The sequence below is a fragment of the Nanorana parkeri genome, unplaced genomic scaffold (assembly GCF_000935625.1).
Source record: "Nanorana parkeri isolate BGI_ZX_2015 unplaced genomic scaffold, ASM93562v1 scaffold1758, whole genome shotgun sequence".
Taxonomy (NCBI): Eukaryota; Metazoa; Chordata; class Amphibia; order Anura; family Dicroglossidae; genus Nanorana; species Nanorana parkeri.
Window position 1 is genome coordinate 277280 of NW_017308026.1, and position 25293 is coordinate 302572.

General features: G+C 44.9%; 1 protein-coding gene across 1 annotated transcript in view; it reads left to right on the top strand.

Annotated features, from left to right (window-relative positions):
* Positions 1-22047, top strand: part of LOC108799560 (E3 ubiquitin-protein ligase MARCH6-like) — a gene marked incomplete at its 3' end in the record, with an annotated part of 212060 nt that extends 190013 nt beyond the window's left edge. The window contains exons 6-7 of the mRNA XM_018571434.1: positions 5851-6019; positions 21861-22047. Of these exons, the coding sequence (XP_018426936.1) occupies positions 5851-6019; positions 21861-22047 (356 nt within the window). The remainder of the gene's footprint in view (positions 1-5850; positions 6020-21860) is intronic.
* Positions 22048-25293: the final 3246 nt, after the last annotated feature.

Below are 25293 nucleotides of genomic sequence, written 5' to 3' on the forward strand. Positions count from 1 at the left end.
TCCAGCATTGCTCAGGGAGCAATGCCCAATAAAGTTATTATGGTTCTCATGAATGCGAGCTTATCTGCAGGGAGAATGCCATACTATTTCCAGCGCGCTTATCAGACGCATCAGAAATACGACCGCACATTCCTTTCATAAAGGCAGATATGTACCTTAAATAAGACTATGTCCTCATAGCAAATGCGTCCACACACTAGCTAAGAAAAAACTGCTCCGCCACGTACATCCACAGGAAGATATCTACTCCAATGGTTTACCCTCAATGATGATTTAATCCGGGTCACGTTCCAATCGAGCATGACGCAGTAAACCTGACACTGAGAGCCATGATTACAATATACTAAAAACACATCCTAATAAAATTTCCACAACACAGGGTGCAGATGTCCCTCTATATGCCACAGTGTTCGTCCTTTGGTCAGATGGGGATTCTTGGCCCCCCTCTCTGGTCCCTTCCTGACCAGAGCAGTAGGTTTTACCAGTCTGCAGCACAGTTTGTGGCTCTGTTGCCTATGACAATGGTAAACAAAGAAAAAAAGACGGGCACTGCCACGGCCATATTGGGATTCCCTCAGCTTCTTTGGCATGTGCTGAGTAGGAGCTGTGGGTGCTGTATTGGGAATCAGGAACATGCTCAGTAGTAGTTGTGTACAGGGTGCCATCTTGGTTGGGGACCTGTGCTGTGAGTGTGGGATTTCAAATCCGTTGCCATCTGCGAGCAGGCTGTTGCATCTGGATGCCAGGATTTTTGACCACAGAGGAGACACTCGTACAAACCTTGGTGCTGTCTGTGAGTACCTGTGTTGCACCCCTCAATGTGAAATCAACCAGTTTCTGTTGTAAGTGATTAAGCTGCATCATTTTTCATTGTTGCAAAGTGTGCCAGGGGTCCCTGTGGATTGGAATGTGAAACAGCGATTAAATAAGCCTATACATTTTAGAACAAAAATTGATTTTGTTAATGCATGACATCACCCTCAGTACTACAGCCACGGAAGCAACACCTAGGACACAAGGGAAAGAAATGTGTTATTCTAGCAGGAACTAGGTACCATATCATGAGAACTTTGTGTGCAGACTCTTGAGAAGCTATGTTGCAGGAACATCTCAAAACCGAATCCCAGATTGTAGCCCAATCCTCAGGTAATTTTGTAGTAGTGCAGCGTTCAACTGAATCGAGCGCAGACATTCATTCAAAGAATGCCAACATAGATGATGTGTCTCGACCCTTAATGAGGGACTGTATCCAATATCATATTTGAACATAATGGAAAAATGATTTTATGGGGGTGGAGTTTGGAGACAATGGAGTCCCAGGGTAGTATTGTAAAATCATCATGAAGCCAGTGTCGTGGAGCCAGTGTCATGAAGCCAGTGTGTAACCATGGGCAGACCACCGTAGAGCCAAAGGAAATCTCACCGCTCTAATTCCTTAGCCACCATCAGGACTCCCCAGGTGCTGGTCCAATAGGTGTGTCTCCACCTTAGAATGCAGCAGTATACGAACAGACCGCACTATCCAGAGAATCCCAATACTGCAGACTTTATTAAAATTCACAGCAAATCCAGTATATCAGTGAAAAAGTGTATAAAGCTACAAATGCCAGCACTGCACACCCCCAACCAACTACAACCTCTCATGTTTCACCCGAAGACTTATTCATGGCAGACCACCACGTGAAGGCCAGAGTGTCTTTAATCGCAGAGGAAAACATGGGGTTACCCATGAGAGTGGTGAGGGGGAGGTGGGACGAAATCAAGAGGCTGGAAAACTTAACTGCATCCCATATCCTTAAAGTAGAAGAAGGGGGCTGTGTTAATATTAATCTGAGTCTCCTCTTTTCAAGAGTGAACAAGTTTCATGCATGCAGTCTTTCTTCATAGTTTAGGTCCCCAGTTTGAGAAGCCGGAGCCATCCTGGAAGGAGAAAGCAGACCAAGGGAAGCCAGGATACGGTGGGCCTCTTCTGAGATGACATGGCATGCGTTTTCCCACCATGCTAAAACACCAGTTTGAAGAGGTTTCCCCAAGCATATTTAATGTGATAGGATCGAAGGTCAAGTAGATAAGGTTTTGTGAGCCCTGCCCCTCTGAATAGTAAGCAGGCTGAGGTCAGAGTAGATCTCGTACCTGAATCCCTGGAGCTTCAGGATAGCGGTATCAAGATTGGATTGAAGATCAGTGTGAGAGTTAGCAATCTCAATGGTGTTGTCTACCTTGTGTTCCAAAAGGTCAGTACGATTGCTCAGGTCTTTGATCTCCTTAGTCAGGTTCACAGTGATTTCGTCTGTTGCTGCTTTCAGGTCATTCTGCAGCATCACCTTAACCCCTTCATGACCAGCGACCTACAGTGTACGTCACTGGCATCGGGCCTATTTAAACAGACCCTGTTTAAACTTGTAAAGCTGACTGTCGGCTTTACAGTTGAAGTGATTGTGGCGGCTATGCTTGCTTTCTTGGCTTCTTCTTCAAACCTAGGGTTCTTACCAAGTTGTTGCCCCAATCCTTGCCCTATTGAGGTCTCAGGGGGTCACATTGTGGGTTACCTGGACTACTTGCTCTTGAAAGCTCGCTCCGCACAGATGCTATGGGAGGATATCCATACGGCAATTTGTACAATGGAGCTTCTCGTTTGGGTTCTTAATCTACAGAAGTCTTTGGAGCCAATTCACAGACTGCAATATCTGGGTCTCCTACTAGATATGATCCAGGGAAAGGTGTTCCTTCCTCCAGGGAAGCTATGGGATCCGAGGTGTATTTTGCCACGAGGGAATGATGGTAGCCTCCTTTTGAGGTTGTCCCTTATGCTTTGTTTCACTCCAGGCTATTACAGGCTGCCATCTGAGTTGGCTTCTTCTGATCTGTTTGTTGGGCCTGTTAGTGGTTGTTTTGCTTTTGCCCTCCCCTCAGTGCATTGATTTGGCACGTTCCAATCTTCTTTGAATTGCAATCGTATATCAAGTAAAATACGATTTTTGACTTACAAGTAAAATCCATTTCTTGAAGTGCAGTACAGGACAGCACCTTAACCTCTGTGTCCCCCTATTGCTTGCTAAAAACTGAGGATTTCCTGGAGAGGGAGGTGTTATACGAGGGTCCTCATAGCTCTTAGCTCTAGCTAGTGTCCAATCACCTAGTGATACCTGTATATTAGTCGTCTCTGAATTCCCTGTGTCCTGTACTGTACTTCAAGAAACAGATTTCACTGAGAGTCAAAAATCCTATTTGATCACACGATCAGGCGAACCTGGTCTATTTTGTGTTTCTGTACCCCTTAAGTTATCCCTAAAACGTGCTGTTTGTTTTGTTTTTTATCACCATGACTTGGATCCAAGACCTGCCTTATGGTGCCTATACACTGCACGGTTCTCGTACGAGAATCGCGGGAAATCCCGCAATCGTATGAGAATCGTGCAGTGTATGGAAGGCGTGCAACCGTTTCTACTGTACGGTCGCACGTCTTCCGTCGAACCAGCAGGCTAGAAAACCCGCCGGGAATCGTACGATTCTCGGCGAGTTAGTGGCCTGCTTGTTCGACAACTGACGAACGTGCCGGTGTGCGCACGCGCACACAGCCGTTTGCCGTCCTCGCAAGCACGCCCCTCATTGCAGTCATCGCAAGTACGATCTGCCTGTCCAAGATGGGCAGATCGTAAGTTTTTTTAAGTACTTTACAACCATCGCAAGACTAAGGTCTTGCGATGGTTGTACAGTGTATGGCCACCTTTTAGATTTTTAATCTACCTTAAAATGCTCTTTTTATACCCAATCATGGTACTGACCTGTTGCCAATTAACCTAATTAGTTGCAAAAGTTGTTTCAGCTCTTCCTTGTAAAGGTGCCCACACACCTTACAATTATCTGCAGATTTTCTGTGGTCAGATGGAAAAAGTGCAACAGATTGGCCCAGGTGGAGATTACTCCATCCACACAGTTTAGCGTAGATGTAGGAATCTGTTGCACTTTTTCCATCTGACCACAGAAAATCTGCAGATAAATTGTAAGGTGTGTGGGCAGCTTTAGTAATACTTTGCCAGCATTTTGTTGCCCTGTCTTTTTTGAAACGTGTTGCTGCCATCAATTTCAAAATTACCTTATGTTGTTTCTTTAAATGGTCCATTTTCTTAGTGTATACATTGGATATGTTTTATATTTTGTATTGTGAATAAAATATGGGTTTATGAGATTTGCAAATCATTGCATTCTGTTTTTAGGTAGATTTTACACAGCGCTCCAACTTTTTTGGAATTGGGGTTGTACATACTGTATATATTATTCTTTTGGAAACATATCCCAACAACCTAATCCTAACACTTGGTTATCAATATTTGCATTTACAGATATATTGTCACAATTGCTTCTCGTTTTATATGTTACAAATATAACACAATTATATCAGACGTTAAATCGGCAGTCCATCCTCTTTTGCAGTAAACTAGAGCATATCCCACAAGGAGGGGCCAAGCCACAGGGCACCAAAGTGTTCAAGGTGCCGGTCTCACCCACATTTCAGGGTTTTTGTAGCAGTCTAAATAATATCCATATATACACTGCCTGTCCAAAAAAAAAGTCACACTCGACAAAAATGTCAAAACATTTATTTCTGTCCAGAGTGGCATTCAGTTTTTACCAAGATCTTGCAGTGATGATGGGAGAGTTGGACCACTACGTAAAGTCTTCTCCAACACATCCCAAATATTCTCAATGTGGTTAAGGTCTGGGCTCTGTGGTAGCCAAATCTATGTATGAAAATAATGTCTCATTCATTCTCCCTGTCATCTTGGAATATGCCAGACCCACACACACACAAGTGTACCAGCCAGATCTGGATAGCCACAATTGTTTCAAAGTCTATAACAACAACATATAACCCTTATCTGATGGCTGCATCAGTATTAATTTGAACATAATATATATGAAACAATTACATTTACCAGTTATGTTTATATTATTAACGCCAGTACAAGATCTATGCGGGTGCCATCTGATTCAGCTGAGAGGACAAATTGGGGCAATGCACATTGTGGCACACTAACTTGAAATGCATACCCCCCCACAACTGCTTTCACGACTCGCCAGATGTGGTAGGGTTAAGTGGGAGAGCTGCGGGTCTCTCCATCTGTCATGTATGGCATTTAGCCCCCCCGTTGGATTTGGGAGTTTGCAACAGTGAATTATAACTGGTAAAACTAAAAGCGATGAGAAGAGTGAAAAGGATGTGTATCCCGAGGTACATAGATACTTGCTTTTATAAATAGGAACATAATATGAAAGTATTAAACACTTTTCTAAGACAGAAGTGTTCATATTTTATTAAACTGTGACCCTGAATTTCAGTAGGTTATCACTTTTTTTAGGTCATGACTTTCACACTTGTATATGGTATTTTACTGGAACAATTAGACATAGCCATTAGTAGGATCTCTAACTATAGCCATTAGTAGGATCTCTAACTAGTTTCCTAGGCTCCCTGCCTAACAACATTTGAGCTTAAAATCTCAGCATCATAGTGGGGAGGTGGGAATACCTACGGGGAGTAGTGACTGACAGTCACCACTCTCTGCAGGGAGAAGTGAGCAGCGGTTTGTGAGCACTCAGTTCTCGAACTATAGAGCCAGTCTGTGACACCTGCAGTGTTACATGCTAGCTTAAACTATTGGGAAGAGCAAGAGTACATTTTACTCTCCAATTTGTTCTGCTTTAAGAACATGGGTACTTAAAAAACCCCGAAAAAAACTAAAACCCTGAAACGAACATTGCTGTACATGAGTATGTATACTGAGAGTGCATAAAATGGATTGAGCCAATTTAATCAATTTTTACCTGGGCATTTTTGTTTTATTGCAGGGAAAATTTATTAGCAGACTGTTTACAGGGGTGCTTTGTTGTTACATGCACACTCTGTGCATTTATAAGTCTTGTTTGGTTACGTGAGCAAATCATCCATGGTGGTGCTCCACAGTGGCTGGAGCAAAATCTTCCTCATCCTCTAAATGGCTTGGGGCAGCAAAATGTGGTAAGTTTTTTTTTTTTCTTTTCCTCCACCTTTAGGAAGAATGTTTTAGAATGTTTTAATTTGTATTTGATCTAATTATTGTCTAAAGAAATTTTCCCTTTTTATAAAGCGGGGACTGTCAATTTGAAAATTATCTGTCATCCCCAAAGAATATAACCATTCAATGAGCAGTAGAATTCATAAATAGTGAAGTGTTGCAAAAACACCCTACACAAACCATGAAGGCTCATTAACAATTTCAGAATATCCGTTCTCGGTGGATATCCTTTTTTGGTTTTATTTTCACATTTTGTACTGTGGAAAACCTGTTCAGTAGACATTAGGAAAGACATTGGGGGAATTTATCAAAATTGGAGCAGATAGAATCTGGAGCAGTTGCCCATGGCAGCCAATCAGCTTCTGTCTTCAGTTTGTTCAGTTAAGATTTGAAAATGAAAGAAATAAGCTGATTGGTTGCCATGCACAGCTGCTTCAGATTTTTTTCTGCTCCAGTTTTGATAAATCCCTCTCATTGTATTGGATACATTTTAAAATACATTTTGATGAATTAATCGTAACGGGAGCAGACAGAATCTGGAGCAGTTGCCCATAGTAACCAAAAAGTTTCTCTCCTCAGTTTTTAAGTTAAAAAATAAAAGATAAAAGCTAATTGGTTGCCATGCACAGATACCGTATTTGCCGGCGTATAAGGTGGGGTTTGAGACCCCAAAAAAGCGCCCGAAAATCGGGGGTCGTCTTATACGCCGGGTATACTTCGGTATACTGTATGTACTCCATTTTGTCTGCTCCAGGTTTGATAAATTCCCCCCATCAATTGTTTTACCTAAACCTGTAAGCTTTGGGAATACTTAGAGAACATGATTATATTAAACTTTTTTTTAAACAAAAGATATAGGGCAAAACTTGTCATAACTGTCAATTTTATAACTATTAACGTGGACAAAATGTTTAAATTTTTTAAACAAGCAGAACTTAAAAAAACAAGCTCCCATTCACCACGGTAGCTATAGGCCTTGTAGAGAAATTAATCTTCAATATTTATACCACAGGCACTAAAATCATAAAATGTTAGCACTATACCAGCAGTTATGGAATAGTGCTATCTGGCCAATGGGGTGCAAAGCAATCTTTTTAATGACTCTACCCACTGTCTTGAAATCCATATCTTTTGTCTGTTGTGAGCGAAGCATACAGTACCATTGTTTCCTTTTACCTTTTTTCATGTCACTTCTATCAACTCCACAGACGGACTGCACCAGGGAGAAAGATCCTACACGGGCGCTCAACTTGGCATGTTGTGCATCGTGTGGTGTTAACTGCAGGGTGCTATACAAGTCCAGGGCCATGGTCCATCTGCGAACGTAGACATGCCCTTGAAGACCCCCTAGGGAGCATGCCCACTGGGAGGGCAAAGTCAGCAAGGGGTGTTTCCCTAACACCCTGCTGCTGGATGATGAAAATCTGCAGTGAGAATTCCCTGGGTCCGGTGTACTGTGCTTTAATTCTGTAGGGTCTAGAGAAGCACAGGCTGTGACGGGGGTGCACTTTTTTCTTTGATTTGGTGTTGTTTTCCTTACAATTTCTCTTTGTTCATTAAAGAACACAGCTGACATCTTCATATTATGGAAGGGTTATACCGCCACCTGCAGAAGTAGGGCGCTGGGCATAAAACAACAAAGCACAGCTCTGGGGACGCCCCTGCTGGTGGCTCATCCTGCCATTTGCTAGAGGCAGCTTATTTTTTGTCAAGCATCCAGGGGCTGTGAGCAGCCACTCTGTATGCTGTGTGTTGGTTTTTCCCTTGTGGGCTATCGTCATCAGTGATGATGATTGCACACGCACCACGAGCTAGGTGTGGGATGGATGGCTGCTGCGGCTCTGCGCGCTAGTTCCTGGGGTGGTGAGCTACTGGGAGCTATATCCATTTATGCTGAGCGGCACACTTTTTGCTCAGTATTGTGGCATTGGACATGTCTGTTGCTGGGTGGATGGCCTGGTGCCGTGAGCTCATCTTTCTTCTCTTCATGTCAACCTTTTGGCTCCCCCCTTGGGCCCGTCAGATTTTCTCTTTTGTTCATTCAAGGACACAGTGAAGATCTTGAATCTCTTACCGATGGACTTATAGGCGCCACCTTCAGGAGTAGCCCACTGGGCACAAAACAAAAGGTCAGCCTAGGGGGCGGCCCCTGACTGTGTCAAAACCTCCTAATAGGTAGAGCCAGCTCAGTTTTTTGCCTGGTGTTAATGATTAAGGACCTAAGCTCCCTTCCGGAAATCTTAATTCCCTCTTTTTTTCTTTTTTTGCAGGGAATTCTTTTTTTTTTTTTCTGTCTTCAAGACTTTCAATCACCAACTGAGCTGCATGACCGGCTGGGTAATATAGATCCTTGTAGTCCCCCCAGCTTGCTGGACTTGCTTGGGCGATCTGAAGCCTTCTTCACATCAATTAAACCTCTCTCCTTGAAGTTCTTGATGATCCGATAAATGGTTGATTTAGGTGCAATCTTAGTAGCAGCAATATCCTTGCCCAAGAATCCATTTTTGTGCAAAGCAATGATGACTGCACATGTTTCCCTGCAGGTAACCATGGTTAACAGAGGAAAAACAATGATTTCAAGCACCACCCTCCTTTTAAAGTTATTCTAACTCAATCAGCAGGACAGAGTGGTCCCCAGCCTTGTCAACATTGACTCCCGTGTTAACGAGAGAATCACTGACATGTCGGCTGGTCCTTTTGTGGCATAGCTGAAAAGCAGGGGAATTTTTTTTTTGGGGTATTAAGTTCATTTTCTTGGCAAAGAGGGACTTTGCAGTTAATTACAAATGATCGAATCACTCTTCATAATGTGTATGTATGTGTGTATACAGTTGTGCTCATAAGTTTACATACCCTGGCAGAATTTATGATTTCCTGGCCTTTTTTCAGAGAATATGAATGATAACACGAAAACCTTTCTGTCACTCATGGGTAGTGATTGGCTGAAGCCATTTATTATCAATCAACTGTGTTTATTGCACGTTTGTTTATATGTGTGTGTGTGTATATGTATCTCCTACAAATGTCAGGTGGTCATAATAATCTGGCCACTCAGTGTGTGTGTGTGTGTGTGTGTATATGTATATATATATATATATATATATATATACACACACACACACAGTAACACTAATGCAGCACGTTATTAATCTCACGTGCTCCACTAAATATGGCCCCTGCCTGAGTGGGGCAACTCAGAATAATAACGTGATGGATTAGTGTGATCCTAGTTCATTTTATTACTTCATTGCTGTGCTGTATGTGTATAGGCCAATGCCTTGGAGTTTGGTCCACACTTGTGGGCACACTGACCAGCTGGGAAGATTGTAGAAGAAAGGTTCGATATCAATTGGCAGGCTGCACAGTGATGTTCCCTTTACATGTAAGTATAACCTATTTAAAAATTGATAGGGCAGAACAAGTTTCTTGGCAAACTCACCGGCCCAAGTGGCTCCGTTAGCAAGGGAAGGGGGGAGGATTCCGATGACGTCACGGACAGCAACGTCACCAGACTCCTCCCCCCTTCCCGTTGTTTGCCGACGAAGCCACATGGGGACATCGACGTCACCGGACTCCTCCCCCCCTTCCCTTTGTTAAAACTCATTACCATAAGACTGTAAATTCACTGCGTTGTAGGATTGCACCCCCTCCTCATACTTCTGCAGCTGTGATCCTCCACCTAAAATAAGACCTGTGGGGTCTGGTTGTTACAGCTTCAGAGAGGATGCTGATGGGAGGGAGCGATGGTCTGTGTACATATATATATGTGTGTGTGTGTGTGTGTGTGTGTGTGTGTGTGTGAAGGCTCCTCCAAACCATCCTCATTCTTTTTTTCTGTTCTCGCCATAGGACCGTGATAGCATAGGTCTGAATGTTGTTGTGTTTTTTTTCTCTTTTCCTTGATTGCTCCGATACCCTTATCGGCCAGGTCAGTCTCCCCTGTACTGAAGACCCTGCTATTATGGGCTTAAATAGTCCATACCCAGGGTAGGACATCGTCTCCTTGATATCCATGCGGCTGTGGTGAAAAGCTCTGCACCTGCCGACATGCCAGCTATTCCTCTGTGTCTCCTAGGGCCGTGCCTCTCCTCCTCTTATCTTTTCTTTCTATTGGATTGGGGCACGTCAGCGAGGGAGGCTCCGCCCATCGGAGGTTATCGGCGGTGACTGGCTTCTACGAGGCGAGTATGTTGTCTTGCGCAGGCACGGCATCTTGCGCTATGAATCGGGGATTCCAAGATGACGGCCGTTGGCTTCCGGGTCGCATTGTGCATGCCCCGGTGTCTTTAATTTTCGTAGTGATCATGCTCATGGCAGGCTGCTGCTTCCACCAGACGGCGAACGAGTGACGGACTGAGTCCTGCGGATCTTCCTTTGCCTGACCTGCTCCAGTAAGTTGTCTCTCTGCTTTATTGCACTATCTTCGTGACTATGTTTCCTATGTATCTGTGTGGGCTACCTTCTATACTGTCCCTTACTCTTTCTATAGGAATGGCTGAGAAAGCTGCCGTAGGGGATACCTCCTCTCTACTGAGGTAAAGGTATGGCGATGTGGCACCTTAAAGAGACAGTGAGGTGGGTTTCTCATGACAAATTGTTATGCTTTCAGCCCTCCTCACGAAGAGCACAGACAAACTTCTTCAAGATTGTCCTCACCCAGACGTAACAGGTCAAGAGGAAGGAGTACTTCACGTCGCAGCCACAGAGACTCCGCCTCTCATCGCACGCACCACCACCACCATCGCTCTGAGGTGAAAACGTGCTGGATGTGTGGTGACCAATCGCTACCTGGGAAAGTAATCTGCCAAGCCTGCCTATCTGAAACTACGCAGGGGGCACCCACTCCACCCACGAATACGCTGTCTCTCCTGGTACAGTCAGCTTAAGACGGTCGCCACGAGGGCGGGCAGGGTGGTCTTTCGGATGGTCCATCCACATCTCAGCAACCGACCAATGTGAACAATCGCATTGCAAAATGATATCCTCTCAAGGAAGACGATACACCTAACCTCACCCCCGCTGGTTGACGCGGCGGTGATGCGTCTGGCACGGCATATTACCTTACCAATGGAAGATGCAGTCTCCTTTTAAGGAACCCCTTGATCAGAAGGCAGATCCAGATATGAACAAAGCATACCTAGCTTCAGGGAATGAGTGTCGACCAGCCATTACCCTGACTTTTGTTTCACGCGCTATTTCCCCGTGGACCGGTAACATTGAACAGGCCCTCAGTTGCAAGAACATAATTGTAGCTCTGCAGGAGCTAAAGCTAGCAGGTGATTTCGTTGGCGAGTCGGCCATAGATCAATGTTGGCTACCATTAGTGCAAGGAGAGCACTATGGCTACACCGTTAGATAGCTGATTCAGCATCAAAGACTAGCTGGTGCCGCATTCAGTTTGATGGTTCCAACCTGTTCGGACTGAAGCTAGATGCCACAATCTCAAAAGTCACTGGAGGAAAATACGGTCTACTACCGCAAGATCAGAATAAAAGACGACCACGCTTTAACCCCTTCATGAGTGAGGCCTTTTTTTCATTTTTTGTACCCATGTTATATTCCACATTTTAGGCCTGGAAATTACTTAAAAATTATATATTTTCTGAATGCCAATCGAAGACCCTTCACGGAACCCCTTAGGGACGCTCAGGCCTATCGTCCGGGTAGGGAGTTCAGGAGAGGTTGGAGAAGTACTCAATCTTCTCTTCTTAAATTTCCCAAGGCAAACACAGTTTCTGCACCCCAGCCACCCAAAAAAGTCTTTTTGACGGTCAGCGGTCCCACTCAGGTGCGGTGGGAGCTCGTCTGCAATCTTTCACAACTGCTTGGCACGAGATTTTTCAGGACCCCTGGGTGCTGTCTACAGTGTCTCGGGGTCACAGATGGGCCTTCAAGACAGGGCCACCAGGCAGCAGATTCATCCCTTCGCATCTTCCGTCTTCCGAACACAGGGCATGCGTGTTCGCGGAGTACATTCTCACTTTAATCAAGAAAGGCGCCATCGTGGATGTTCCTTTAGAGGAACATTACTCAGGGTTCTACTCCCCCATGTTTCTCGTGAAGAAAAAAACAGGGGCGACCTGAGACCCGTCCTCGATTTAAAGGATCTCAACAAACTGATACGAGTGCCCTCCTTTCGGATGGAATCTCTACAATCAATTCTCCCCTCCATTCGTTTGCAGGATTGGATGACTTCAATCGACCTCTTGGATGCCTATTTCCACATCCCCATCCATGTGAAGTTCCAAAAGTACCTGCGCTTCGCAATCAGTGGATCACACTTCCAATTTGTGTGCCTTCCCTTCCGCATCTCTACTGCTCCCCGCACCTTCACAAAGCTTCTACTTCCGCTCATTGCCCACATCAGGCTTCAAGGCATTCACATTTTTCATTATTTAGATGACATCCTTCTTCTGTCCCAATCCTCCTCGACTATTATGCACCAACAACTGGTTCTTGCGCTGCTGCAATACTTAGGTTGGTTGATCAACTACGATAAGTCCCAGTTGCAACCTTCCCAACAGTTAGTATTCCTCGGAGCTCTTCTAGACACGCAACGGAATTCCATTTCTCTTCCTCAAGACAAGATTCTCATCATACACCACAGGGTTCTCCAGGCCATGTCATCCCCATGGCTATGCCCGCAGGTGTCTAAGTCTGCTCGGTACTCTCTCCTCTACCATCCTGATGGTACGCTGGGCCCATTGGAGATTACGGGTCTTTCAAATCCTTTTCCTCAACCAGTGGAGCAGGTGGGATCTACGCCAGCAGATTTTCATCACAAGCAGCATGAAGCAATCTCTGGTGGTGGTGGACTCGCCAGGCCAATCTCATCAATCATCATCTTCATTGTCCTCCACAGCCCGTGGTGATCACTACCGATGCGGGCCTCCACGGTTAGGGGGCGCACTGCCAGTGCTTAGCAGCACAGGGCAGATGGGGCTTCCAAACTCAGGGAATGCCCTCGAACATCCTGGAAGTGAGCAGCGTTCAAGGGCCTACTACCTTCTTCCCGATCATCCAACATCGCTCGGTTCAGTTGAAAATCGACGATCGGACAGCAGTCGCTTACATTCACATTCAAGGGGTTACACACAGTCGCTCTATGCTCATGGAGCTCGAGCCGATCATGCACTGGGCGCAAGTTCACCTACTACACCTCTCAGCAATCTACCTTCCTGGCTGTCAGAACAGCCTTGCCGACCTACTGAGCCGTGCAACGGTGGATCCGCACGAATGGGAGTTGAACCAAGAGATCTTCAGCATTGTGACGAGTCATTGGGGCCTACCCCAGATAGACCTATTTGCAACCCCCGACAACAGCAAGACCACTCTGTTTGTAACCCGCTTTCCATGCAGCAGGGCAGTGGCAACTGATGCTCTGACCTGCCCGTGGTCCTTTACTCTGGGCTACGCGTTCCCTCCCTATCCTCTGATACCGAGGTTCCTTCAGCGAGTAGCTACGTTTCCAGGAGCGATCATTGCAATCCTACCATGTTGGTCCAGGAGGCCGTGGTTCCTCCTCTACTGGAGTTGAGCATGGAACCTCCGCTTTCTCTGCCGGGTCGCAGCGATCTCCTGCTCCAAGGTCCCTTCCAACACCCAGCACCAGAAGCACTGCATCTAATGGCTTGGAGGTTGAGCGGGATGCTCCCAAGCCGTTATTGCTACGTTACTAAAAGCACGCAAGCACTCTACTAACACTACTTACCAGAGGGTGTGGAACAAGTTCACAGCAGCGGCGGTGGTTGGCGGGTTTGACGCCTGTACTCCCATCGTGAATCATGTCCTTGATTTTCTCCAGTTCGGTCTGGATAAGGGTCTCAGCTGGAATTCTCTCGGGGTTCAAGTTTCGGCCATTTCAGCCCTGTCAGGATGCAGGTGCCCCACTCAAGCGGCGGCCATATTGAGTTGGGCACGTGAGATTAATAACGTGGTATATTACTGTGATCCTAGTTCATTTTATTACTTCATTGCTGTGGTGTATGTTTATAGGGCAATGCCTTGGCTGGCGCTCGTGCAGAACAAGTTTCTTGGGCAAACCTCTTAGTTTTAACAAATTCGGAAGTCAGGCGGTCGCAAACTCGTTCTCAGTGTCGACAGATCACCGGCGGAGATCTCTGCTCACAGCGGCCGTGTGTAACGATCAGACCCCACAGGTCTGTATGGTGGAGGATCACAGCTGCAGAGATAGCAAGAGAGGGGGTAGTAATCTACCCCAATATATATGCAGTCTAATAGAAATAATCAATTGAGCAATCTGTGATCTAAAGTTAGTTTGAGGATTTATTAAAGGGAGCAATTCGTGGTTTGTTGGGGTGAAGGAAGGAAACAGTCAATGATTGGAGGCAATTGTTAACATTCCACAGTGTTCATCTGCAGGCATATGTGAGGTAACAATCTGTAAGACAGGGTACTTGCTATTGCAGTGGAGAGGTTTTACAGGAGCGACGTTGGTGCCCTCCGGTGGTTCCTGAGAGGAATTGCAGTCCTGGCTTTAATAGTATCCTCCTAATGCTGGGTATGGAGAGCTGTAGATAGAGCCGATTTCCAGGAGAGGAAGGAGATCACTTGTGGCTGTGAGGATGGCGGTTTTGGTGGGGCTCTGACCGGCCCAATAAGGTAGTGAGGTTCAGTGCTAGGCGACGGGGAACTTGCCTGGCGTCTTCACACTTGCTCGAACGCCAGACAAGTGTCTCCGTCGGCCTTAACTAGGGAGAGGGGGAGGAGTCTCCGACGGCAATGCGAGCCGCGCTGAAACAGGGATCAGGTGAGTCAGTTACACCGTGCCTCCACATCCATAGGAAGATATCCACTCCAATGGTTTATCCTCAGTGCTGATTAACCCCGGCTACGCTCCATAGAGCGTAACCCGGTAAACCTGACACTGAGAGACGTAATGACAACATTCTACTGAGCCGACCTGTGGCAGTCTCATTGTCACAGGTCGGCTAGAACTATGAGGTGAGTGAAAAGCACTCACCTCATAGTTCTCCTTTAATTAGAGAAGAGCTTGATCATCCTAAACAATTGCCCCTCCAGACAGCCTGCTGTCTTCACAATATATGTTTAGCAGAGATGATATCCAAACAAAATGGAAGTCCGGATGGTTCAAATCAAATAAAATAGTGAAAAGCTCTCTCTAGATAAAATATTAAACAGGAAAACACACACAGCAAACAAAGTTCTCCCGTGTAATAAATCTCTGCAGCCCTACGTCCATAGTCAGCAGGAAGGAGGCTAGCCCCCAGGCTCCTCCAACAGCCCCAGTGACGGTTCAGTCCGTCACAGTGGTATCCACCACTTTCGGTCCTCTCCTCTGAGCCTTGCAGTTTTTTGTCCTGGTAATTCCGTATGGACTTCACAAGGATATCTTTGCCTCTCCCTGAGGAAAACCCTTTGAGTTTTGGGGAAACATTGCTTCTTCCTGGCATAGGCCTCTTCCTCTTTTCACTTGGGGCACCAGCACATGTTGATCGTTATTAGTTATACCTTTCGGCTATTTTTTTGCTCACAGCCGTGGAGTTTGCTGGGGTGCTTTTCTGGTACTAGTCCCTCTGGACCTTTATGTTTTCCGTTGTGGGTTTTTGCTAGTCCTTCTCTTGGCGAGTCAGTCCGGGCTTGGACATGCTGCCTTGACTTACACCAAGTTCTACATGCTCCTGGATGGGGGACCCAGGTACCCTGTTCTGGGACACAGGAAGTCTCAGTCATATGGAAGAGTTGCAGATTTCTTTGTCAGACTGAGAAGGACTGTGGTACACCTTGTCGATGTAGAGACTGGTGCACTGATGACTTTGTCTTCTGCGTTCTTTTTGAGAACTTTGGGTGCTTTGGTTGTTCCTGTATCGTTGAACATCCTGCCTGGCAGGTCTCTCTTTCAGGATTACAACTACTGCTGTTCTGTCTAGAATTCTTTACCTGGCAGGACCTGGATGCGGCAGCAACGTCTATGGTTTTTGTTGGCTAGGAATGCTCACTGTTGTTCTGGGTTCTGGGCACCAGACCAGTAGCTAGTCTGCTGACGGCTTCTGGAAGCAGGGGTTTGTCTGCTTTGGGCTGTTCCTGGACTTGTATCCTGTGTGGGGGTTCTGGATGTGGTAATGGCTGTAGTTCTGGTGGCTCACAGGTTCTGCAACTGTATGGACCGGTTGTCTCCTGGGAAGGGATCCTCGGTTGAATATTCTGGCTGCTTCGGTTTTCTGTGAGATATGTGCTGCCTGTTCTTCACCTGCTTCTTCTGCAGATGCTCCTTCAGATGTTCTTTGAGGGCAAGATGTGACTAGACGTAGGTGATCTTTATCATAGTTTGACTACGGGCTGACACTTCGTGGGCTCTTCCAGATCTGCCTGCTCTGCTGTTTTCCAGGACCTACTTTTTGGCTTGGCGACACTTTGATCCTGTGAAACCAAGTCTTCTTGGAATGTTGTTACTATGAGGCTATGGCACGGGAGTCATCTCCCGCTGGGGCTTCCATTGCTCTTGGTAGGTATTTGGTGTGCGGTGGAAATTTAGTTCCTGGTTACCTTTTGGACAAAACTTGCCTTTTTGTTTTGTAGCTGGGCTTGGACTAGCACTTGTTCCTTGGCACTGCCGTGGGGCTGGTCTGTACGTTTTGTTTTTCATCTTGAGACTATCAGTCTTCTGCCCTTTCACTTGCTGGTTGCTTTGCATTCTCTGTGGCTTCAGAAAAGAAAGCACTGATGAAAGTGACTGTTTAGAGCAACACTAGATGGTATCAAACATCTTAGTGGACATTAGGGTACCTTCTTACCGCAGCTCAAGAAAGGTAAGGAGCCTTGGCGAAAGCCAGGTCTTTATTTTTCCACTCGCAAATGGCTTTTTTTTTGTCTCCAGGGCACCTTCCAAGGAGCAGAAATCTGGCAAGTCTTCCTTCTCCAGTGGGCCAAAAAAATCTTGGCAGTCCAAGCCCTCTGAGATGTCTACTCCTGCATGAAGATCCCCCCCCCCGCTTGCTCAGTGCAGGGTGGGGGATGCCTTTGTTTGAAACATGAGCTAGCCAAGGATCCACAAACAGACAGTTGGGTTTGTGAGCTCATTGTTTCGGGTTACAAAATAGGATTTCTTTCACTCCCTTCAGCCCAGTTCTTTCCTTCCAATCTTCACCTGTCTCCTGCGCGTCTGCATGATCTCTGGTTAGCTGTGCAGGATCTACTTCAGTTAGGGGTGGTTTTTCCGGTTCTTGCGGCAGAAAGATTCCAGGGATTTTATTCAAATCTTTTTACTGTTTCCAAGAATGATGGCTTTAAACTGATTCTGGATCTTGGCGCTCAATGCCTTCATCAGAGTTTGAAAGTTCAAGATGGAGACCATATGTTCAGTGGTGGCTTCTCTCCACCAGGGGGGTTTTCTAATGTCGACCAACATAAAGGATGCATATCTGCATGTTCCAATTTGCCCTGCACACCAGCACTTCTTGCATTTTGTGGTGGAGGAAGACCATTTCCAGTTTGTAGCCCTCCAGTTCTGCCTGGCCTCGGCCCCCTTAAGTTTTTACAAAGTTCAGCCCAAGTTCTTGCCTTATTGCGACAACAGGGGATTTCAATCATGGCTTATCTGGACAACTTCCCCCTCCAGACAGAGTCCTATTTGGACCTGAATGACAATCTGTCTATTACCATGCACACTCTGGAGGTGTTCGGCTGGGTTCTGAAGCTTAAAAAGTCTTCTCTGGTGCCACCCCTTCAGTATCTGAGCTGGATTCTAGACACCGATCAGTCCAAGGTGTTCTTTTCCTCCGGGGGAAGTGTCGGAAGCTCTGAGCCCAGGTTCACCTGTTGTGTTCATGCAGTCGGGCATCAATTCGTACTTGCTGGACAGACAGATACAGGTGAGTCGGTCGGTCAAAGTCTCTCTGGTGTAATGGCTTCGCTCTCTGATGCTGTCGAGCAGGACGTAGTTTCTCCCGGTGCACTGGAAGATTGTGATGCCTGAGTGGCTGAGGTGGAGTGACTGGACAGCAGTCAGCACAAGGCCGTTGGACCATGGAGGAGTCTGGTTGACCGATCAATGTCTGGAGTTACGAGTGATCAGGCTTTGTCTTCTTCGATGGGTGGGTCTTCTATGCGGGCAGTCAGTCAATACCACGGCCGTGGCATATGACAATCACCAGGTGGGCACAAGTAGTCTGGCTGCAGTGCTTGAGGTTTCTCATATACTCACTTGGGCAAAAAGTCATGTTCCTGCTCTGTCTGCAGTTTACATTCCAGTAGTAGACAGGGTTCTTCATCCGGAGATATTTCAGCAGATTTGCCAAGGTGGGGGACTCTGGATGTAGACCTACTGGATTCTCATCTGAATCAAAAGCGGTTTGTGTCCAGGGCTCCGGATCCTTCAGCGGATGCTCTGGTGCCGTCGTGCGACAGGTGCAAATCTAATTTATTCGTTCCCTCGTCTGAAGCTTCTCCCAAGGCTTTTACTTCATGTGGAGATGGATATCCTAGTTTTTCTGGGGTCACTTGGAAGGCTTATATCTCGTGGTGCAGGTCATGTCATGTGTCTTCGTGTGCCTTTTCTCTGGATAGGATCTTGGGAATGGATCAACGACTGGCTCTTAGTACTGTCAAGGGTCAGATTTCGGCACTGGGGGTGTTTTTCTAGCATCCACAGGCTTCACACTCCCTTGATCCTGGGGCTGTTGCATATGTCTCCTCCTGTTAAATTCACCATTGTGTCCGTGGGACTTCATTTTGGTGCTGTTTTACTAAGACCTCCCTTTTAAAAATGTTTAACGAGATGTTCCTATTAATCTTGTCTCAGAAGGTGGCTTTCTTGGTGGTTATGTCTGCCCCGAGGGTTTTCAGAATTCACTGCTTTGTCTTGTAAGCCCCGTTTTTTATATTACATAGGGACAAGGTTGTTCTTTGACCACATCCTTGCTTTCTTCCTAAGGTGGTGTCTGCATTTCACCTGAATGAGGATATTGTCCTTCCTTTCCTTTGTCCTCGTCTGATGCATCCTAAAATTATGGTCTTCCATTGCTTGAATGTGGTTAAGGCGTCTGCCACAGAATCCTTCTGTAAGACTAACTCCTTTTTTGTTTTCACTGAGGGTCCCCGAAAGGCCACCATTTCCAGATGAATCAGGCAGGTTATTGTTCAGGCTTACGCTCTCTGGCCACCTTTTCTGGTTATGGCCCATTCTGCTTGAGTGGGTAGCATGTCATGTGCTTTTCGGCAGCATGGATCTGTTGTGCAGGTTTGTAGGGTCATCGGTCAACACCTTCTTCTGCTTAGTCTGTGTGGGTACCTTTTTTTTTTTTTCTTGTTTTGTTTGGTTTCCCACTCCTCGGTTCACAATGCTTTGGGAAGTCCCTTCCATAAGATAAAGATGTCAACGGTGTTCTTCAATGAACAGAAGAAAAAGTAGGATATTTTTGTACTTGCCGTAAAATCCTTTTCTCTGCATTAATTGAAGGACACAACCCCTCCCATGTAAACTTTGCCTATGCCTTTTTATTTTTACTGCTTTGTAAATAACGGAGCTACCGCTAGCAAATGGGGGGGTTGAGCCACCAGTAGGGGCCACCCCCAGGGCGGTGCTTTGTTGTTTCTGCCTAGCATTCTACCCCTGCAGGTGGCGGTATAACCCTTCCAAAAGATGTCAGCTGTTACCTTCAATGTAGCAAAGAAAATAATTTTACGGTGAGTACAAAAAAATCCAATTTTCCTCACATTTCCCCTCAGGCCACCTGAGATAGAGGGCATTCTGGTGATCCTCATTGCTCTTAACTGGCCCAGGAGGACATGGTACTCATAGCAGACTCTTTGTCCCTTCGGGTTCATCCTGCCCTTCTGTCCCAAGGGCCGGTCCACCATACTGCTTCTTGGTTGCTGGCTTTAATGACATAGCTGTTGAAGTCCAGGTCTTGAGACGGAGGACTATGGAATTTGATCATACCTCTACTCCTAAAGGTTAGGAAGTTGACTTCTCACAAAGTCTACAATCGCACCTGGAGGACCTGCTTTGTTTGGTGCGATGCTAGGAAATTCCATCCTAGAAAGTACTCCGTGGGATGCAACCTGTATTTCCTCTAGTCTAGTCTGGACCAGCATCATCTGGCTTTGAGTATCATCAAGAAATTCTGGCGCTGGCCTCAGTTTCAGAGACTGTTGACCTCTCATTTAAGGCCTTAACTTAAAGCAGACCTTTACATTTAAAAATTAAATTCTACCAATGCATCCCTCTATGTATTAAGATTAACTAGAAGTATGTGTTTGTAGATTGTCATTACTATACATTTCTAAAGGTGTGTTTGTTATTGTTTTAAAGATATGGGTAAAGGTCCGCTTTAAGGCTTTTGTATGTTCCACAGTGACACCATGTATGTTCCACAGTGACACCATGGGATCTTAACATCGTTCTTTCTGTGCTTTGGAGGCCAACCTTCACACCTACTAGGGATATTCCCTTATCCAACCTCAATGGCAAGGTGACCTTTCGCATTGCTTTCACCTCAGCAAGGAGAATCTCTGCGTTAGCAGCCTTATTCTGTAAAGAGCCTTTCCTTGTGTTACAAGGATAGAGTTGTTCTGAAGGCCCAGATCTCCTTTCTCGCCAAGGTAGTTACCTCCTTCCACCATAACCAGGACATTGTTGTTGCCGCCTTAAGTCCTGCTCCTTAACATCCTCTAGAAATGTCTCTCCATTGTCTAGATGTGGTTCTTTCTGTGACAGTTTACCTCTCTGCTACAGCCTCTTTTTGGCAATCGGATTCTTTCTTTGTTCTTCCTGAAGATTGCTGTGGTGGACTCCCTGCCTTTCGCTGTAGCATTGCTAGGTGGATTAGACAGGTCATCATTCAAACCTATATTCTGAAAGTTACAGCTTTACCCTGTCCTGTTACGGTGCATTCTGCTAGATCTGTTAGTGCTTGGGCTTTTTAGCATCGGGCATCGGGTTACCAGATTTGCAAGTTACTTCAAGCTGCTCCCTGAGTTCTGTTGAGCCCTTCCTTGGCTAGTTTTTAAGTTGGCCTGTTAGCTTTTGTTGGTTTTGTTTAACTGCTTTTGGATGTCCCAGAGTTAAAACCACAGGGTGTGTGTCCTGTATAATTTTACTTACCTGTAAAATCCTTTTCTTGGAGTACAGTACAGGACACAGGTCCATCTTCTCTGTTTCTTATGATCTCCCTATGGCTTGCTACAAAAACTGTGGTTTGCAGGTATTAGGGGGGTTATATAAGGGATGTGTAGTTATTTCTATTTTTCAATGTCCAGTCACCGGCTGTAGATCCCATGTCCTGTTTGTGTGGCACTGGCTTCACACTGGCTGGGATATGTGATGTAATGGAGGGGGAAAGAGGCTGCACAGACTGATCTAGCAGCCAGGCGGGACTGAGGATCAGATGAGTATATCTTTGTTACTTTAGCTCTCTAGTCAAAAGGTAATCCTTGATGTGCAGGAGGTAACCTCACTGCAAGGGTTAACTTTTCCAATTCCTGGAGTTCCTCTTTAAAAACCTTCTAACTTCAAGTTCGTTCAGATTAATACGAGTAGGCTAGAAAAAAAATAGAAGAAAAAAACTAATTCAATGTGGAAACAAATATTCAGTTTTAAATTTGACCATAGATACACTTTAAATAAAACATAAAATAAATTATAAAAATACATGTTTTGTTAAAAAATAGAATCTAAAGTGAATCTACATATTAGAGTCTAGGTAGTTTTTCTTTCTTTTTATGTGCATTAAAGTATATTTACACGCAGAATAAACCTTCAAAATGAATCTGACTTATTACTAAGCCCACTTCTAGCTAATTTCTAATCCTTAATCACTTTAGGTGCAAGAAGGTGGTAATTTAAATGCAGAAAATGTTGCTCTTGTCCAACTTGCCAACCCTCCATTAGAAAATGTGGTCATTGGTGAAAATCCTGAGATACTAGAGGAACAGGCGAATGAAGATGAAGAAAATGATGAAGATGATGCAGTAATGGAGGATGCAGCTGATGGAAACAATGGGGTGCAAGGTATTTATATACTGTGTATTAAAAAGCACCTAGCTATAAATGTAACTACAGTATACATTATTGCAATAATTGCATTAGGTTATTTGCACACTTTCTAAAATATTGCTGCCATTTGAACACTTTGTGTCTTTACAACAATACATATGTTCAGAATTCTATTTTTCTCCTAGCATTCAGTGGAGGACACAAAAAACCTCTGGTATATATTCTGCCCCTAATAAGTTGGACACTAGGCAAATAAGAAGGCACAGCTGCTTCTGGTGTCTGTGTCTTCTCACATACCAAGTAAGCCTAGTTAAACTTTGTGTCTTTAGGAGTTAGGACATCACTCAAGCTATGCTGAAACAAGACAATAAGTAAAGATTTCCCTAATCATCTTCCAGGACAGCAGCATGCGAGAGGGAGAGAGAGTCTGGCTCCACCCTTAAACAGAAAACACAAGGCTCACATATTATAAGAGAAAGTTACAGACCTGCCTGCCTCAGTTCTTTGTGTTTCCTTGGCCTAATAGTACCAACTTTGTAAGTACTGCCTTCCTTATAGGCCGGCTCGGTTACACCCCCTAGGGGACTGACAAAAAGATGCTGCAGAGGTAGCAAGAGGAGGCTCTTGTTTTAACATCAAAACGTGGGACTCTTGCACCATCAAGCAGCTCATAACATCAAAGCTCCAAAAAGAGTTCCCCTTTAACCCCTTCATGACTGAGGCCTTTTTTTCTATATTTTCTGAATGCCAAGACCCTATAGAATAAAATGGTGGTAGTTGCAAATTTTTATGTTGCGCAATATTAGCGCAACTCCTTATTAAACCAGCAGTCACGAAGGGGTTAAAATCAAGAAAGAATTTGTGCAAGCCTTACTTGGAGACAGTGCCATTCAGACAAATCTTCTGTTTATTGAACTGGACTCTGTCAGATATTATAAACCCTGAACTTAAGTACTCTTTTTATTCCTTTTTCTTTTTACTGTTATTTCTGCCTCTCTTTAATAAGATATTTTTCTGTATATTTTCCCTGCACTGTTTCTTTTATTGAAGGGCAATCTTAAAAATGTTGAAGCTTTTCTCTACACGCTGAATAAGAACTCAATATCCTTGTCTCTGTGAAGAGCGCTACTGTATAGTGAAACCTGGCATATTCCTATTGGAAAGAACAGTGGTATAGGATTTGTTAAAGTTTTTTGAATTGTCACAGCACTTACTGAAAATGGTTTGTATTTTCTGTTAAAACATGTGGTGGCAGCTAAGGTTTGGTGTGTAAAGCGTTAACTGCGGAGTTAACCAATCCTCTGTCTGCTGGCCTGAGATTGTGTTCCCGTTAGCTGGGACATCTCTGTGCAGGGTGAGGCTGAGAGTGGTATCGCCACGCCCTTGTGAAGGCTGCTCGGTTTAGAACTGCGTATAGTCACCCCTGGCACTGGTCATCTGCCTCTCTGCACCCTCTCTATGTGTGCATGATGAGACCCCTGGGCTAGCCCACCCCAGGCACCAGCAGGGGACCCGAAACATGTTCGGTTTTCTCCCTCCGCCACATGGGCAGGATATGAATGCACAGAAACCAGAAAAACATGCACACATTTTAATTGACCATTTCTTGTAGACACACTTTGCAGTGACTAAACAACATATACAGAGAGGCTGTGCCAGGCAACAGAGAACACTAAGCATCTGCTGTGGCAGATCACTTCCTCACAGTCTCCAAGGAAGTGGAAGTGTCAGTTTGTTTGCATTCCACTTAACATGTGTTATTTGGGTTCTGGGTCTTAGAAATTAGTTCTTGCAGCATTGGGCTCTGGGCTCTTTATTAACTGATATACTTAAAACTTGCTGGAGGAGTAATGGCTGTCCTGGTACTATGTTTCAGCCAGACAAGATCCCTGTTCATCCTCCTAATAGATCCAGGAATAAAAAATGGCAAAATAATCTACAGGCCCTTTCAAAGTTTTATTTTAATTCTATGAGAACAGAGATGTCTTCCATGTTAGTCATGTAGGATGTTACTACAAGACTTTTGTAGACAGTTCTCTTCTTTGTCTGCGGTGCCATAAAAACCCTAAGTCTTCCCCTATTCACGAAGGAAGCTCGATTACTGAAATCTCTAGGGAGACCTTAGAGTCATTTAGTACATGTGAAGGAGAATGACCCTTAGCAGAGAATGTATCAGAAGGTAGAGCTCAAAAGTATTTACTTATGACAAAATGGAAGAGCTCCTCAAAGCAATTAATGCAACTCTGGCCATCAAGAAGAGCATTAAGCTACTATCCTGAGGGCTGCAGAAAATGTATTAAGGTATTAAGTTGGCGTATAAGAAAAAAAGATTTCCAAAAGAGAAAACAACAAGGCAAGAAGCCCGGGCATTCAAAAACATAATGGTACAAACGTTTTTTTTAATTGAATCCTCCAGAACCCTAAGCCCCTATGACTCGTTCCTACTTGTCGGGGAAGGGGGGAGGGGGGCTAGGGGACTTTCACAATGGTAGCAACTTACTGAGAACCCTTATCTCTTCCCCTTCTGAGATACAAAGCAAAGATGGATGCTTTTTCCCTCCTTTCTATAATAGCTTAAGGCACATACAGTCGTTCGCCTAGCTCCTAGTTGACTGCCAGGTTAAAACATTCAGAAAGGGGTCCATTTTCTCCCTAAGAAACCTGTTGATAAAGGATTGGTTAATGCTCATAATAGCTCTGATAGATACTTTACCCTGTCCCAATTTGGGTATCCTTGCAGAAATACCTGAGGTTTGCTGTGAGGAACTTTTAGAGAACTATACAGTGGGAGTTTTGCGCACCTTTCTTTTGGTCTCATCAGCCCCATGCATCTTCACAAAAGTTACTGTGAAAGCCGCAAGCAGTGATTTCAGCTGTGAGTGTGGAATCATTCAAAAAACGATGGACGATTTCCTCTGGGACCGTAACATACAGGGGTACAGGTACACACGCAATAGGTTGGACTTGATGAACCTGTGTCTTTATTCAACCTCAAATACTATGTTACTATGAAAATATGCCAATGGAAGGTAAATCCATATTGGCTCCAGCTCATGAGGAAGATAAGATATCCGCCAAATTAGGCAATTGTTTTTTATATTAACGCTCCCTCTGCATCTAGAACAGTGTTGGATACAATGAAAGCGTATATACGTGGACTACTTGTTAAAAATATATCTATATTAAAAAAGACATCTAAAAAAAGACATCTAAGGAATGGTGTTGTGATTAAGTGGTATCAAATCTTGGTGAAATATTAAT